The sequence below is a fragment of the Balaenoptera ricei genome, chromosome 4, assembly GCF_028023285.1.
Source record: "Balaenoptera ricei isolate mBalRic1 chromosome 4, mBalRic1.hap2, whole genome shotgun sequence".
Taxonomy (NCBI): domain Eukaryota; kingdom Metazoa; phylum Chordata; class Mammalia; order Artiodactyla; family Balaenopteridae; genus Balaenoptera; species Balaenoptera ricei.
In genome coordinates this window covers 23,172,087-23,186,506 of record NC_082642.1, presented here as the reverse complement: position 1 = coordinate 23,186,506, position 14,420 = coordinate 23,172,087, and the positions used below count along the sequence as shown (strand labels likewise).

At 50.3% G+C, this 14,420-nt stretch overlaps 1 protein-coding gene across 1 annotated transcript in view; it reads right to left on the bottom strand.

The window, feature by feature from the left end:
• Positions 1-14,420, bottom strand: part of SLCO2A1 (solute carrier organic anion transporter family member 2A1) — a 78,178-nt gene that overhangs the window by 37,536 nt on the left and 26,222 nt on the right. The window contains exon 2 of the mRNA XM_059920299.1: positions 4,441-4,578. Within this exon, the coding sequence (XP_059776282.1) occupies positions 4,441-4,578 (138 nt within the window). The remainder of the gene's footprint in view (positions 1-4,440; positions 4,579-14,420) is intronic.

Genomic DNA, 14,420 nt, shown 5'->3' with positions numbered 1-14,420 from the left:
AGTTATAAAATAAACAGGTCTTGGGATGTCACGTACAGCATGGCGACTATAGTTAATAACCCTGTACTGTATATTTGAAAGTTGCTAAGAGAATAGAGCTTGCAAGTTCTCATCACAAGAAAAAAACTTGAACTATGTGAGGTACTGGTTGTTAGCTAGACATTGTGGTGATGGTTTTGCAATATATACGTATCTCGAACCATTATGTCATACACCTGGAAAACAAATATAAAGTTAAATATCAATAATATCTTAATTAAAAAGGAGTTATTTAAATATAACTTATATTTGTAAAAATTAACAGAAATAAATTATAATATATTGAAATATATTTATAATTTAAATATAATTTAAAGAATAAAGAGTTATTTAAAATGTAACCACCATGCCTCTCCACGATTTTATTTTTCATAGCATTTACTCTGATCCACCGTGTTTTATTTATTTCTATAAATAAATGTCATATTTATCATTAGAATGATATATGAGCAGAGATTTTTGTCTGTCTGTTCATCCCTGTCTCCCCAGCACCTAGAATGGTGTCTGACACATAGCTGGTGCAAATGGTAGGTTTTTTCAAGAAGAGGACACAATTGCCCAGGAGGCCCCTTCTGTGTGGCCAAGAGTAAGAATGGTTTATGACACACGGAGAAAGAGGATGTGAAGGTGGGTGAGGAGGCAGCCTAGTCTGATCGGCAAAGACGTGGTTCTAGGACATTCTGAAACAAGCACCTGGAAACAAAGCTTTATTCTTATGCTTCCTAGATTTCATTCCCTTTTTGTTTCCCCATCATTTTGCATGAAATGATTGTAAATGTCAGACCATATCAGCTAAGCTAACTGAGGCTGACTTGAAAAGGTCTGGGAGAGGGACGGGAGAGGGCCCCAAAGGGACCCAGGGAGGAAGGATTGGGGGGTGACCCGCCCCGCCCACCTGGAGCGGCCCTTCCTGCGCTCCCCCCAGGGCCTGGGCTGACTTCTAGGAGGGAAGCTGGGCCTCTACAGCTGTTATGGCTGATGCTGGCTGAAGACCTTGGTTCCCAAATCTTCCTTCAGCTGTGGCTTTCCTTTGAAAAAATTTATTTTCCCTAATATTAAAAAAAAAAGAAGAAGCTGTTCTAGCTGAGGAGAACAGGGCCTCTGCAGCCCAGGCCTCGGCCCCTCGGCCCGGAACTGGCCCCTAAAACAGCTCTGTGGACTTCGTGTTAGAGCATCTGAAGGTTATCACACAGCCCATTTGTAACACATCCCTGCCCATGCCTCAAACCGAAGGGGCCCAGGGCAAACTGACGGGGGGCATTAAGGGTGGCTGACTGCGTCTGCTCAGCCCTGGCCGTGGGTGGGCCAGGGAAGCCGCTGCTTCACCGGGCTGGATGCCCAACGTCTTCCGTGCCAGCCAAGCCCTCCTCCTGCCGCTGGCCTGTTACACCCAGCCCTGGTCTCCCCTTCTGCTCACCCTCTGGACCCCAGCGAGACTGGGTGCAGCGTGAAGGCTCCCGTCCCCTGGAAGCTGGCTGCACACTCCAGGCGTCCAGATGGGCTCACCTTCCCCTCCACCAGGCCTGGTTCTTTTCTCACACCCCTCAGGCTTCTGATAGCAGCCGCCTTGCGGTCTGCGGTGCCTTCAATCCTGCGCTCAAGCAGCTTCCAAATCCTGCCTTTTCTTCCTTTGCAGCATTGCCGGGGTCCTCTTCTCCCCTAGCCGCTCAGGCCTGGCTGTGACAGCCGCCCAGCCATCTGACTTCGGGATACACTGTCCCCCACCTCAAGTGTCTACCAGGCACCTCTTCCAGAGGGTTCATCTTCACGAGACTGTGCACCCGGGCCTGGCTCTGCTCAAGAAGCCAGGCCAGTCCCTTACTGCCCACCCCAAAAGCTGGGAGCCTCGAGCTTGAACATGAAGCCCCCTCTGATTTGGCTGCTCTCTGCTCTTCCGGTAAGACTCTTACTTTCTTACTCAGTCTGTTTCTAAACGCTTCGGTCAGAATCAACGGGATTGTAGAAAAGCCCTTTGGCTGAGCTCCTCTTCTTCTCCACACAATCACCCATCCACTCCCCCTCAACACACACAGATACACAGACACACACACACACACACAATTACACACACAGACGCACACAGATAAACAAATACAGACAGACAGACACACGGATACACACACAGTCTCAGATCACAGATACACACACATAGTCATACACACAGACACACACAGATACTGAGACACACAGAGAAACAGATATACACACAAACACATTTTCCCACTAAGCACACACACAAGATTGTTAGGTTCAAGGAATTAACTTTCTTATGATATTTGCCTCAAACCATGCCCATAGGCATGTTCTAAAACCTGATTGTTGAAGAGCTCATCTAAGTTTAGAAAAGAGAAAATTTAATGGGTGAATTATTTTCATTTTTTATTGAACTATAACCTGGGGAAATATTTTGCCCCTTATTTGCCTAATCAGCCTCCTGTCGCAGACTCTGCCTCATGTCCCAGCTAGCTACTCCCTGCCCCTTGAAAAATCCAGTTGTTCCTGGGCCCACATCTTTGTTCCAAGCATGGGAAAAATAAGAATGAAAATTTAACCATCGAAGATCATAGATTCAACTATCATCCGAGCCGTGGTGGAAGAGAGGATTAGCCTACACACCAGCTCTGATATTGATTACTAGAGGTGCCTAGAACACTGTGTTGAGAAGGATTCAGAGTCTGGACTCAGCAGAAAAGAAGACTGCAGTCGATTAGTGATGTCTGCCAGGGTCACGGGATAGGACTGTGATGACACAAATGTCAGAGATTTGATTTTCTTGTGTCCTTCGTGAGTGAAGACAACATGTGCCAGAAGCATTATCAAAGTCACAGGCCAACATGTAGAAGGGTGCATTCTGTGTGAGGGGTGCCAGGTCCCTGTCCTGTAGGAGAGCACAGCCTACATGGAGGGGAAGACCCCTGTCACTGGGCATCATCAGGAAGCTCTAAACACAGATGCACAATCAGGTAGACAGAGGCATACGTATGCACGTGTATACACACACACATTAAAACACACGGACACAGACACACATCCAGAAAGCAGTGAAGGCATCCACGTGGGCCTGGGGGTTCAGAGGAGGGGGTTTGAGGCCCATGAGGCCAGCAGGCATGACTGATGGGCCTCAGGGCTGTACGTGTGCAAGTACGTGCATGTCACAGGGTGGAGGAACAGTCCATGGTGAGGAGGAGTGCGTGGCGACCGTCAGACAGACCTGGGCTCCCATCCTGGCCGCACAACGCACACGTGCGGCCACTGGGATGGGGATAGGCTTTCTGCCGCAAGCTTCCTGTCTGGAAGACGTGACTGTGAAGAGAGCCCTCCTCCGAGGACTGCAGAGGGATCTGGCACAGGCGTAGCGGGGAGGGCTCCTGAGGGGCACTGCTGTGTGGACCGTGGAGGGCGCAGGAGTCAAGGGTAAAGGGGCGTTTCCAGCAGGGAGCAGGTTGTGGGATGGGGAGACTGGAAGGTGGGGGTTGGGGGACGTTGTAACGCTTCCCACCTTCTTTTCAGCCCATCCCAGAAGCTGTCTGGGGAGCCCAGACTCTACTGGGTCGGTTGTTGGCCTGAATTTCACTATGTCAAGGGAAGATCTAATTGCGTCTGGGCTCCTGGGAGGGGGAGGCCATGGCCTCCATCCCAGAACAGTGGGCCTTGTGGAAAGAAAAGACAGGAGCCAGGCCCAGGGGCCCATCTCCTCACCTGGAGCCGACGATGCTGCAGCCACGGTGCAGGGGCTTGCTGCCTCCCCTGCCCCTTTCTCCCTGGCTTCCAGTGACTCCTAGCTGACCCTGCCCTCTGACCTCTCACCCTGGCCTCTTGGCCCACCCTATCTTCCTCTAACTTTGATGTGCCATCAGTGAGGGACAGTGTAAACTCCATGTGGCTGGGAGGTCACAGACCTCTGACCTTGCCTGGGAGCCAGGGCCACTGAGCAGCTCTGGCTCCTGTTGCCCTCCTAAGACAGGAGCTGCCAGCCTGGGGCTGCTTCCCTAGCTGAGTGCCTGGGGCTCATCTTCCCCTGGACTGGGGATGAGCAGAGGCCACATAACCTCGTGGGTGGTCACAGAACTCAATTAGAGGCACACAGTTTGGAGGCAGCAGCCCTGCACACCTGGCACAAGCTGCTGCCCTACCTGAGCCCTGGTGCCCTCAGCTGTCAGCGGGGAGGAGCAGAGCACCTGCTCGCAGGGCTGCTGTGAGGAGGTCAGGTGCCTCCAGAGGCTCTCAGCTCAGTGCCTGGTGCAGGGCAGCCTTGGGAAATGTAGCTGGCTGTCTCCATCCCCCACGGGTCCAACCCCGCACCCCCCGCCCCGTTCTTCTGCTCCTCCCGAGCCCCCTCCCAGATCCCGTGATCAGGGTGGTGCCCAAGTGGGATCTGATGGACTAGAGCATCCTGCTTACCTCATTCAAGCTGGAAATGAGACCTGAGGAAGAACTGGAGAGGCCAAAGCGCTTCTCAATGGTGGTGAGGCTGCTCTTGAAGTAGGCGCTGTACAGGAGCTGGCAGAGCTGCAGCAGGCCATGGCACAGCACGAACACCTGGGGAGGAGACCTGGACGGTGAGGCCTCTGGACGGTGAGCCCTGACCACCCACCTTGGCCCTCCATTCTGAGGCACAGAGGCCCAGCAGCCTGGCCCTGCTCCGCTGTCAGTTGGGAACACTTTCTCCATCAGGTGGTCCTAGGGTGAAATGTCATCATCCTCAGACCAGTTTCACCCATAGCCTTAGTCAACACATGTGAACCATTCCCATCATTCCTGCCATTCTTGTCACATTATCATCAATGGCAGGAAAACCACAGGGTTGGAGAAGCATCCCTGAGGGAAAGGCCTAACTCATCAGCCATGGCCCAGGGCATTCAGCACCTGGAATTGTTCTCTGACAGCTCTGCCCTCCCTCCTGTGTCCTGTGAGGGCTGAGGGCCACATTCATGTCACTCCCAGGGGCACAAACAAGCCAGGGGTCACACTGCTCCCGCTCCTCTTGACCTGCCCTCCATTCCCCTCCCTCCATCAACACCCATCCTCCCAGGCCCACCTCTCATACCCCAGTGAGGCTCCGGGATGGGCTTTCATACTAGCCCATTTGAATGGAAACACTAGCCAAGCTTGTTACCACCTCTTATATGGGGTGTTTGCGATTGTGCTGGCTCCTCTCCTGAGTGGATGACGAGGGCCTGGGGAAGGCATCCCACCCTGCCCCATATGCCTTGTCCTGTGGGTATGAGTAAATGTGACAAGTAAATGTGGTTGATGGGGAGGGTGGAGAGGGCTTGTGGTATCTGGAGTCGGCTGCAGGCCGAGCTCTCCTGGGTCCTCGGCTGTTGGGCTGAGAGCAGGCTCAGAGCTCAGAGCCCAGAGCCCCACATCCTGAGCTCCCTGGAATTGCCCCTTCTGGACATTCACTCTTCCTCCAGGGAAGGGTGGGGTGCCATTATGTTTCGTAGTCTGCCAAAGCTCTTCCCTTAATTGAAGGGCTGGCATCTCAGGAGAGCAACTGGGGCTCCACCTTCATTTCCGTTTCCTTGTAAAGCCAAGCCAGCCCCTCCACAGGGGCCCCGCTCCAGGCTGTGGGATCACAGCTGACTTCCCCTCTCCTACCTGTCAAGGCAGGGCCTTTGTGGGGCCAGGGTGCAGCCCTAGCTGCCTGCCCGTGCATCCAAATCTAAGGAGGTCATCACGCCACGAAAGCAGACACCTGTCCGAACTGCTGCCCCCAGACCCCGGAGCCCGCGGGGCCTCCTCACTCCTCATCAGTGGCAGAAGGAAGCGGGTCCACCTGGAGTCAGGGGCAGCCCTCCACCCCTGCCCCCCTAGGGAGGCTCCGCTTTGCTTCATTTCATATACTAGAATTCTTAATTTTCTGTGATAAAGGTACCCTGGAAAATGATCTAGTCTCTCTTACAAATGGGGAAACAGAAGTCCAGAGAGGGAGAGAGGGGGAATCCTAGCGCCCCAGAGTTGGGGAAACCAAGGGCCTGCGAGGGCGGGAACTGGCCATGGCTGCTCCATTGTGTGAGAGGCAGGCCCAGAACCGGTCCACGGCAGGCATCTCAAGTGCCTGACACTAAGCCCACAGTGCCTGCCACATCCAGGACAGAGGCAATTTGGTCTTGGATGCTTTGCCAGATCCTCTTCTTCTGACCGTCCCCTAAAGGCTAATGCCCCCCCAAACTCTGTCTGTAGTCCCCTTCTCTGCACACGGCACCCTTTCTGCACACATTCATTGGAAACCCCATTTGTGGTGCCCACATCTCAGACCCTCCTCCAGAACTTCCCCCAGAGCTTTTACACTCAAGTCCATCTCACTGTGTGCTGGACGTGTCCACGTGGACATTCTCAGACCCCTCAGACTAATCGCTTCCCAAATAGGGCTCAGGGTCCTCCCCCACAAACCTCTCCAGTTTTTCATTCATTCCCCATCACCTCCACTCAGTTCCCTAAGCCAGAAACCGGGAATCCTCCTGGATGCCTGTTCCTCACCCCCTGGCATTTGGTGCCACTGCTAAGCCCTGTGATTTCACCTTGGCGTCTCTTGTATTTGACCGGCACTTCATCTCCAGATTATGCCTTGCCTCAGGCCCTCTCCCCTCTCCCCTAGATTCCTTCAACAGCCTCTCATAGATCTCCTGTCCGTCCCCTCAAACCTTCCATCCCACCACTCCAGAAAGAGCTTTATCAAACACCAATGTGAGCAGGTTACTCCCAAATTAATACCTCTCACTGGCTCCCCACTTCCTACAAGATAAAAACCAATGCTCATGGTGTGGTATCCAAGATGCTACAGGTCCTAGACCCTGCCTGCCTCTTTGGCTCCACACCCTGCCGTGGCAGATCATGTTTCACGTAGATGGCTACACTAATATCTCCTGTCCCACATACACCTCTAACAATGGGACAATGACATTCGTTCATCAAGAAGCGGGCTCTGTGTTCCCTCCCTTTCAATATGGGCCAATCTTAGGTATTTGCTTCTAAGGAAGAGAAGGAAGAAGTGATGCTCTGTGACTCCCGGGGCCAAGTCCCGAAAGTTGATAGTGAATCCCCCAGCTCTTTCTCTCTTGAGACCCTTAGACCCCAGACATCACACTATAAGGAAGCCCCGTCTTCCCTACTCACGGGGGGTCCACATGGTGGTGTTCCAGCCAACAATTCCAGTTAAAGTTTCAGCCTGCAGCCAGCATCAGCAGCCAGACATGTTACTGAGAGAGCCTTCAGAGGATTCCAGCCTTCAATGCCAAGTGGAGCAAAAGTGAGCTATCCCCACCAAACCTTCTACAGATGGCAGATCCGTGAGCAAACTAAATGTTGCCACTGTTTTAAGCACTAAATTTAGGGCTGCTTTGTTATGCAGCACTAGAGCTAGAACACCTTGTCCTTCAAACTTCATCAAGATCACACTACCCCACAGCACACACCCATTGTCTGCATCTTTGCTCACAATCTGCACAAAATCATCTTCCCCGCCTTTGTCTGGATAACCCTTCGGTGGCCCCCTTGCCCAGCACGGGGCTCAGGCATGTGTCTAGTTCAAGGTAGCTTCTGAAAATCCCAGCACCTGATGCTGACTTCTGCGAAGAGGTATCTTGATGCCTTGGCACATGGCTGGAATTTAGGGCGACATCCAGCAGAGGATGAGGGCTGTCCTAACAGCCTGGGGGAGAGACAGTGAGGGCTGAACCAATGTCCAGGGCAGTGGGGAGGTGGGCAGGGGCTGATCAGAGGCTCCTGCAGAGGTTGAGTTGACAAAGCTGTCACTGATCCCAGGTGGAAGAAAAGGGGCAGTGTTTCCAGCCTGAGGGCCAGGAACGGGGCAAGGCTGTGTGTGAGACGGGGGCCCACGAGGAGGAGTGTAGATGGAGAGGGTGGACATTGAGTTCAGGTTTGGAACACCCGAGGTTCTGAGCATAAAGCTCAGAAAAGACTGGTCTCCCTCTAACCAAATTAGTAATGAATTAACAGGAGTGACTAATCTCTACTCAGTTTCCTAGCAGTCTCACGAGAGGAAGGTGAAGATAGTGGGGAAAAAATCTGTCTCAGATCTTTTCCTGAAAGATAAGCCTTTGCTTTTTCCCGTAAATACAAAAATCCCTTCAGATATGAAGTGGAAGACTCCACCTAGAGCCAGCGGGTGCCTTCCTCATCCCACACACTCCCCCAAAGAGCCAACCGCACCGCCAGCTTTCAGCCCCTGCAGTGCTGTCAGGTCGGGGTGCCTTATGGGTGCCCCGGCAGAAGATGCCAGGTAAAGAGAAAGAAGTGGATGGGTGGTTCCAGCAGAGCTTTCTGGCCTGAGCCGCTCAGGGTCACAGCCATCTGGTCCCACCTACTGAGCTTATGTGGACAGGACCCAGGCTGCTCAAACTTACCAAGTACCCGCTCCATGGCCAGCATGACATGGAGCAGCAAACACTCGACACCATGCAGGACACCATGCATGGACGTAGAACTCCAGCCCCCGCGAGAACATGGGGCTTATGAGGATAAGCCGGTGGATTGGTGGGAGAAGGGAAGGTGCGCTCATTGGGTTGCAACCCACCCCCTGCCACCACCATTTAGACAACATAGTGTTGTGGAATTTGATAGTTTGGGTTTGGGAGTCAAACAAGCCGAAGTTCACATCCTGACTGTAAGGAATGGCAAGACCTTCGGCCACGTATTTGACCTTCTGACAGCAGTTTCCGCACTAGTAAATGGAAGCTGTGATAATACCTGTTCCTGCTGCCTTGTGAGGCTTGCACGAGAGAGTCTGTGTTTAAAGGCCTGGCGCCCTGCCTGGCCCACAGAGAGTGCTCCACATTCTGGAGGGATATGTAATAAGCCCAGGCTTCCTCCACTCCCTCCTCTTGCCCAAATAATTGAACCTTTCTGTTGCTTTCATGTCTCCTGTGGCATGAAAACTCTAGGATAGAATTTCCCACAGTGTCTTAGGCAGATCACCACTTGCTTGAGATGCTCCAAGTTGAAAGGATTGGAAAGGAGAAAAAAGTTTGGAAAACTTTGCATGCTATAATCCTCCCTTGCGAATATTTACAATTCACATTAGCGTATTAAAGCCTCTAAGAAAACCTTCAGTAAAGACCCTCTTAGCTTTGTTTTACCCAACTTTCGCCATAGCTTCTTTAGCCATGTAACCCCGTGTATATATATAAAACAGATTCTAGCATTCTGCAGAATATAGCTTAGGGCAAGATTCCATGTCCCTTTTGAAAGTAGCTTATGGTAGAATCTGGGTCTTGAGATTTCTTCACAAAAGGAAAAGAAAATAAAGATATATTACATGGGCTGTATTATCTTTCTAAAAATAGCACACCAGCATTTTCTGTCTCCTCACTCTACTTTTTTCCTTTTTCATAGCATTTATTGCTTCCTAAAGTTACATCATGCATTTGACTTCTCACTTATGGACATCTACCCCCACCAAAATGCAGACTCCGCAGAGGAAAAATGATGTGTGTTTTTAAGATGCCACATCCCCGTTGTCTGGAACAATGCCTAGTCCTTAAATGGGGCTCATTCACTGTCAAGTGAATGAATATGTCTTTAAATAGTCTAACTGATGAACCCTCTTCCAGAATATGTATCCATCAGAGTAGCCGTTCGGGAAACTGCAGATTTGTTCCAATGATCTGTCCTCAATCATAAATTTCCCCTTCAGCATTGCTTTTAATCAGTCTACAAGCCACAAAGTTTACAAGGTACAAAACATCATTAGTCAGCTCAGCTGCCCCACTTACTCACTTGGCTCAGCTCGAAATCATTTTTGGATATTTCTAAACTCAAATTAAAAAGTTAAAGATTTGCATTTATGTTTGAAGAGACTTTCTGGGGTGGTAGAAATATTTTATATTTTGATTGTGGTGGTATTTACACAGGTGTATGCATTTGTCAAAACTCATCAATCATTTAAAATCTGTGCACTTTATTATATGTAAACCATACCTTAATAAAGTTGATTTAAGGATCGTTTTAAAAAGATCTGCAACCAGGAAGGTATTCAAAATAACGCTCTGAGCCTTTGAAGGGAATTCCGCAAACAGTTTTTAAAAAATACTATGAGCATGGGCAATGTCATTGGAATAGATCTGTTTATTTAAGGGGTTCACTTTGAAACCATCAAAACCCATGTAAATATCTATGTGTGTGTGTGCTAATGTAAACATCTAGGTTTTCCTGTGTGTGTATGTGTGTGTTAAAACTATACATGTCTTTAGGCACATCTTGTAGAAGAAAGCTCGAAGGGAAAGTTAATGCAGGGGGAACAACATTCTTGTAGGGTGTGGCGGGCGGGAAGCTCTAAAACTTCTAACTGTTCATGTTCACAGCTCTATTCTTTTTCCAATCTTAACAAACATGAAGAGGAAGTTTGACGAGGAAGGAAGCAGGGAGATTGGAGTGGTCATGAAGATCTTTCTTTAACAATGAGGACTCTTTTTACCACCTTTGCCAGAGAGCTAAGAGAGGTTGAAAAGATGCTGAGATGCCAAGTGAAGGTCCAGAGTGGGGCCCCAGGCCCCAGCCAAGCTTCAGAGCTCTAAGTAAGTAAACAAGTAAGTAATCAGACCATAAGGATAAACCATTAGGACAAAGAGTGAAACCCTCACAGCACAGGATGATTCAGAAAGGATCAAAGTCCTGCCTAGCCGTGGTTTCCTCTGCTCTACACGTTCATGACCCTCTTTTCCAAACTAGACATAAGAACTATGATCTGAGGCAGCTAATTAAGAGTTACAGGGACACTGGGAGAAGTTCTGAAATGTGGACCCCACAGGGTTATTACCTGTTTAACCACTGGCTCTGCTGTCAACCAACTCTGATTTCATCCACACGCATCCTGATAAAGGCAAAACTCTAGAAAATTCAGCTGGTGCCTTAGGTCCGCTAGGATGTGATGTCTCTGAGATAGTTTAATACACTTAGGGAGCCCAGGAGTGGGAAGAAAGCCATTCAGGAGCAGGAGATGGGGCTGGACTGGGACATCGGCTGTGACCCCCCAGTTTGGAACAATGCTCAGATCCATAAACAGCAGATGTCAGCAGTCTAAATGGAACTATTCCTCGGAAGGAAGGAAGGAGGGGAGGGAGGAAGGGAGAGGAGGGAGGGCGGAAGGGAGAGGAGGGAGGAAGGAAGGAAGAAACGGGAGGGAAGGAGAGAGAGATGAAAGAGAAGAGCTCAGGGAAACCTTCATCTCACCCTGCCCGGCAGTGCAGGGAGGGCTCAGAGGAGCGCCGAGGGCTGCTTGCAGTTCTCCTGAGTGAGCGCCGAGGCTCCGAAGTGCCGCTTGCTTTAGCTCCTCCAGCTTCCACGGGTCAAAATCTGGCCCCAGAGTCCATGCGGTTCCTCCTCTCTGGGCTGGAGTGGACTGCAGCCCAGAGGCAGGAATAGCTGGAGGCTCACATGTCTCTTGGGCAGCACCAGAGCTGCCCAGCCATGGTGATAACCCAGCTGGCTTTGAGCCACACTGGCTTTCAGAAGCTCTTTTTCACGGTCAGCTGGGATCCCTCCTACAATCATAAATCCACTTACACTTATTTTCACTTTTTCATATTTTTCTTTTATTTTGAATCAATGTATCACATGCGCATGTTTAAAAAAATTAAGTAATATGGAAGGGCTTAGAATGACAAGGCCAGCCCTGAGCCCAGCTCGAACCCACCGCCAGTACTGCAGTACAGGGACAATCAATCACCTCTGTTTTTCGTGTTTCTGTTGATTACATCCACACATCTCAAAATAATATGCTTGTTCTGCAATTTTTTGATTTATCACTTTTGACTGTGTGCCATGATAGAAGAGCATTTAGCTCACTTATTCAGGTCCCACCCCTCTCCCTATTTCCCCCAACTTTTAATAGTTCTATCAGTATTTGCATCCTTATTGAATCACTTCACTGTGTGGCAAGCAAGCTGGGAGCCAGGAGCAGGGCTTCTGCCCTGGGGATGCACCCGCACCAGCTGACTGTCCCTTGGTTCATGGAGAGAAGGCCGCCTGTGCTTTCCCCGGGGTAAAGGGCTGCTCGGTACTAGCCCCTCGGGTTCAGCTTCACGTGTCGTCTCTGCCCTCTGCCACGCCTGCCCACTCTGAATGCGCTGCTCCCCATGGCTGTGCCGAGTCCCAGGTCCAGGGGCTCCCCCGCTGCCGGCCCCACCCACGCACTTAAGAGTCCGCCCTCCCCCGCTCTGTTCCATCCATCAACACTTACATCTTGCTGAAGCCATTGGACCGTTTCATCCACTCATAATCCCTCTCCCTTTCTTTTTTCTGTTACTGGTCTTTACCATTTTTGAATTCATTGCTCTTATCCTAATGAGAGTGTTGGAGATGAGGGGAGACAAACGTGATGAGCCTTCCATCTTGAATTATGAACCCAATCTACCTCCTGATGAGGAGTCCAGTACACAAATTAATAATTCTGTCCCCACTTTTTCAATGGGAAAAGAAAGAAGTATGTACTTGTCAGTGGACTAAGTGGTCAAACCAAAAAGTGTAGCCAGGCCCTTCTCCACAACCTTCCCTCCCCCACCCCCAGGACACTCATGCATCCTGACACCTCATGATTTGACTAGAATCTTCCAAAATGGTTGGCGTGTCTCCAACAGAAGGCTGGAGAGTGGTGCTTGCTTGGGGTGTCTCCCCATCGCCACTTAAATATTTCTATGTTTTTAGTGTCTCTATTCTCATATCCCATGCTCAGTCCTGGTTGGAAGTTCACCAAATGGGTAAGACCTGGGAGGTGAGGCTCAGGGCTCAAGAGGCCCTAATGCAATGGGGACAGAGAAGGAAACTCAGAAACGGTGATTCCCGGCTGTTTCCCAATGATCTCAGAGAGGCAGCATCTGAAAGGGGAGGAGGGTCTGTGGGTTGGCTCCTCTGAGGCCCCTCAGAGCTGGAGGGGAGAGGGGCTCCTTCCCCCATCCTGCCAAAAGAAGAAGGAAGCAAAGCAAAGGTGTGTCCTGGAGTAAAGGTCTTCGGCCTCCTCACCCCTCCTGTACCTTCAGCAGGGTGTGAGTTTGGATCCGAACCATGGCCCAGTGGCCCCAAAGGGGAATGTCTCTTTCAAGAAGTGATTCAGGAAATCAAGTATGTTCCTGTGTAGCAAGAATGCTGGAAAAAAGATAAAGTTCAGAGATTCAAAATAGCTAGCCTAGGGTCCAAGGTGGTGGTAGTCACAGTAGCAGGAATAGAAGGTATCTTTAGTATCATTCGTGTTATCATGAACTAGAAAAAGGCTTTGATAAGACACAGTCCTGGGGACCCTTGGAAGTATAAAAATCAGAACAATCACAGAAAAACACAGATTTTCCTCACAGCTTCCTTGTTCCCTAAGAGGGCAGTGGCCAGGCTGGAGAGCTGGGACCAGGATCCTGCCTGGGAAGGGAGGCCAGCTGAGCCAGGGCCCCGACAGTACCTCTGCTCAGTGCAAGTGTTCTTTCCGGGGCCCCCGAGCCAGCCTCTACTGTCCACACCGTGACCTTCCTGTCCGGCAGGTTCTCCTCTGAGGTCTGTGGGAGCTGCTCCAGGGAGGACTGGAGCCTCAGTGGAGGCCAGGAGGCCACCAGAAACCACAACAGGCCCAGAGGACCACGGTGCTGAAGTGGCCTATCCCACCGTTCATACTCCTGGGGGGTGGGGTGGGGCTGGCCAAGTACCTCTAGGAGCCAGGTCGCCAAGGAATTGGGTTAGACCGGGATCTTTTGGCCATTTTTTAGATTAGTCCACTCAGCTTAGAAAAAAATCTCACCTGAAGGCCTCTAGGTAAGAGAAAATTTAACTGGACAATGGAAGTCCCAATCTGCATAATTCTGTGGTTTTTGTTGTTATTGTGAGCTAGGAAAGGCCTTTGATAAGACCGAGTCCTAAGGGCCCTTGGAGGTATAAGGATGAGCACTATATGTAAAGAAACTCATGGATTTCCACGGCAGCAGCCTTGTTGGAAGCGACACGGCCACGGAAAAGCAAGGCGGACGAGCTTCCTAGCTCCTAACACCAGTGATCCTCACACACTTTTGGCTGTGGTTGTTTTGCTTTGTTTCTCCCGGTGGTGCGTGTCTGAAGCTCAGCCCCAGGGATGAAGAAGGCAGATGGCTGGGTTGACCTGGTGGCATTTGTGAGGGAAGATGAAAGAGCAAAGGGCGAGAGACCGCCGGAGGTGACCAGGACCTGCAGTGTGGGCTTTAGAAATCATAGATGAAAAAAAAATTCTGGAAGAGATGAAACATAAGCGCATGAGACTAGATGAATTTATCAGATTAGCTAGAAGCATGGTGCTCAAAGTTTCCCATAAAAATAGAAACTTTGAAACAAAATTATCATTGACATTTATGTAAATATGTGTCCAAATTCTTCTTCAGAAATTTCCAAAGTCACATTTTTTTTTTAAG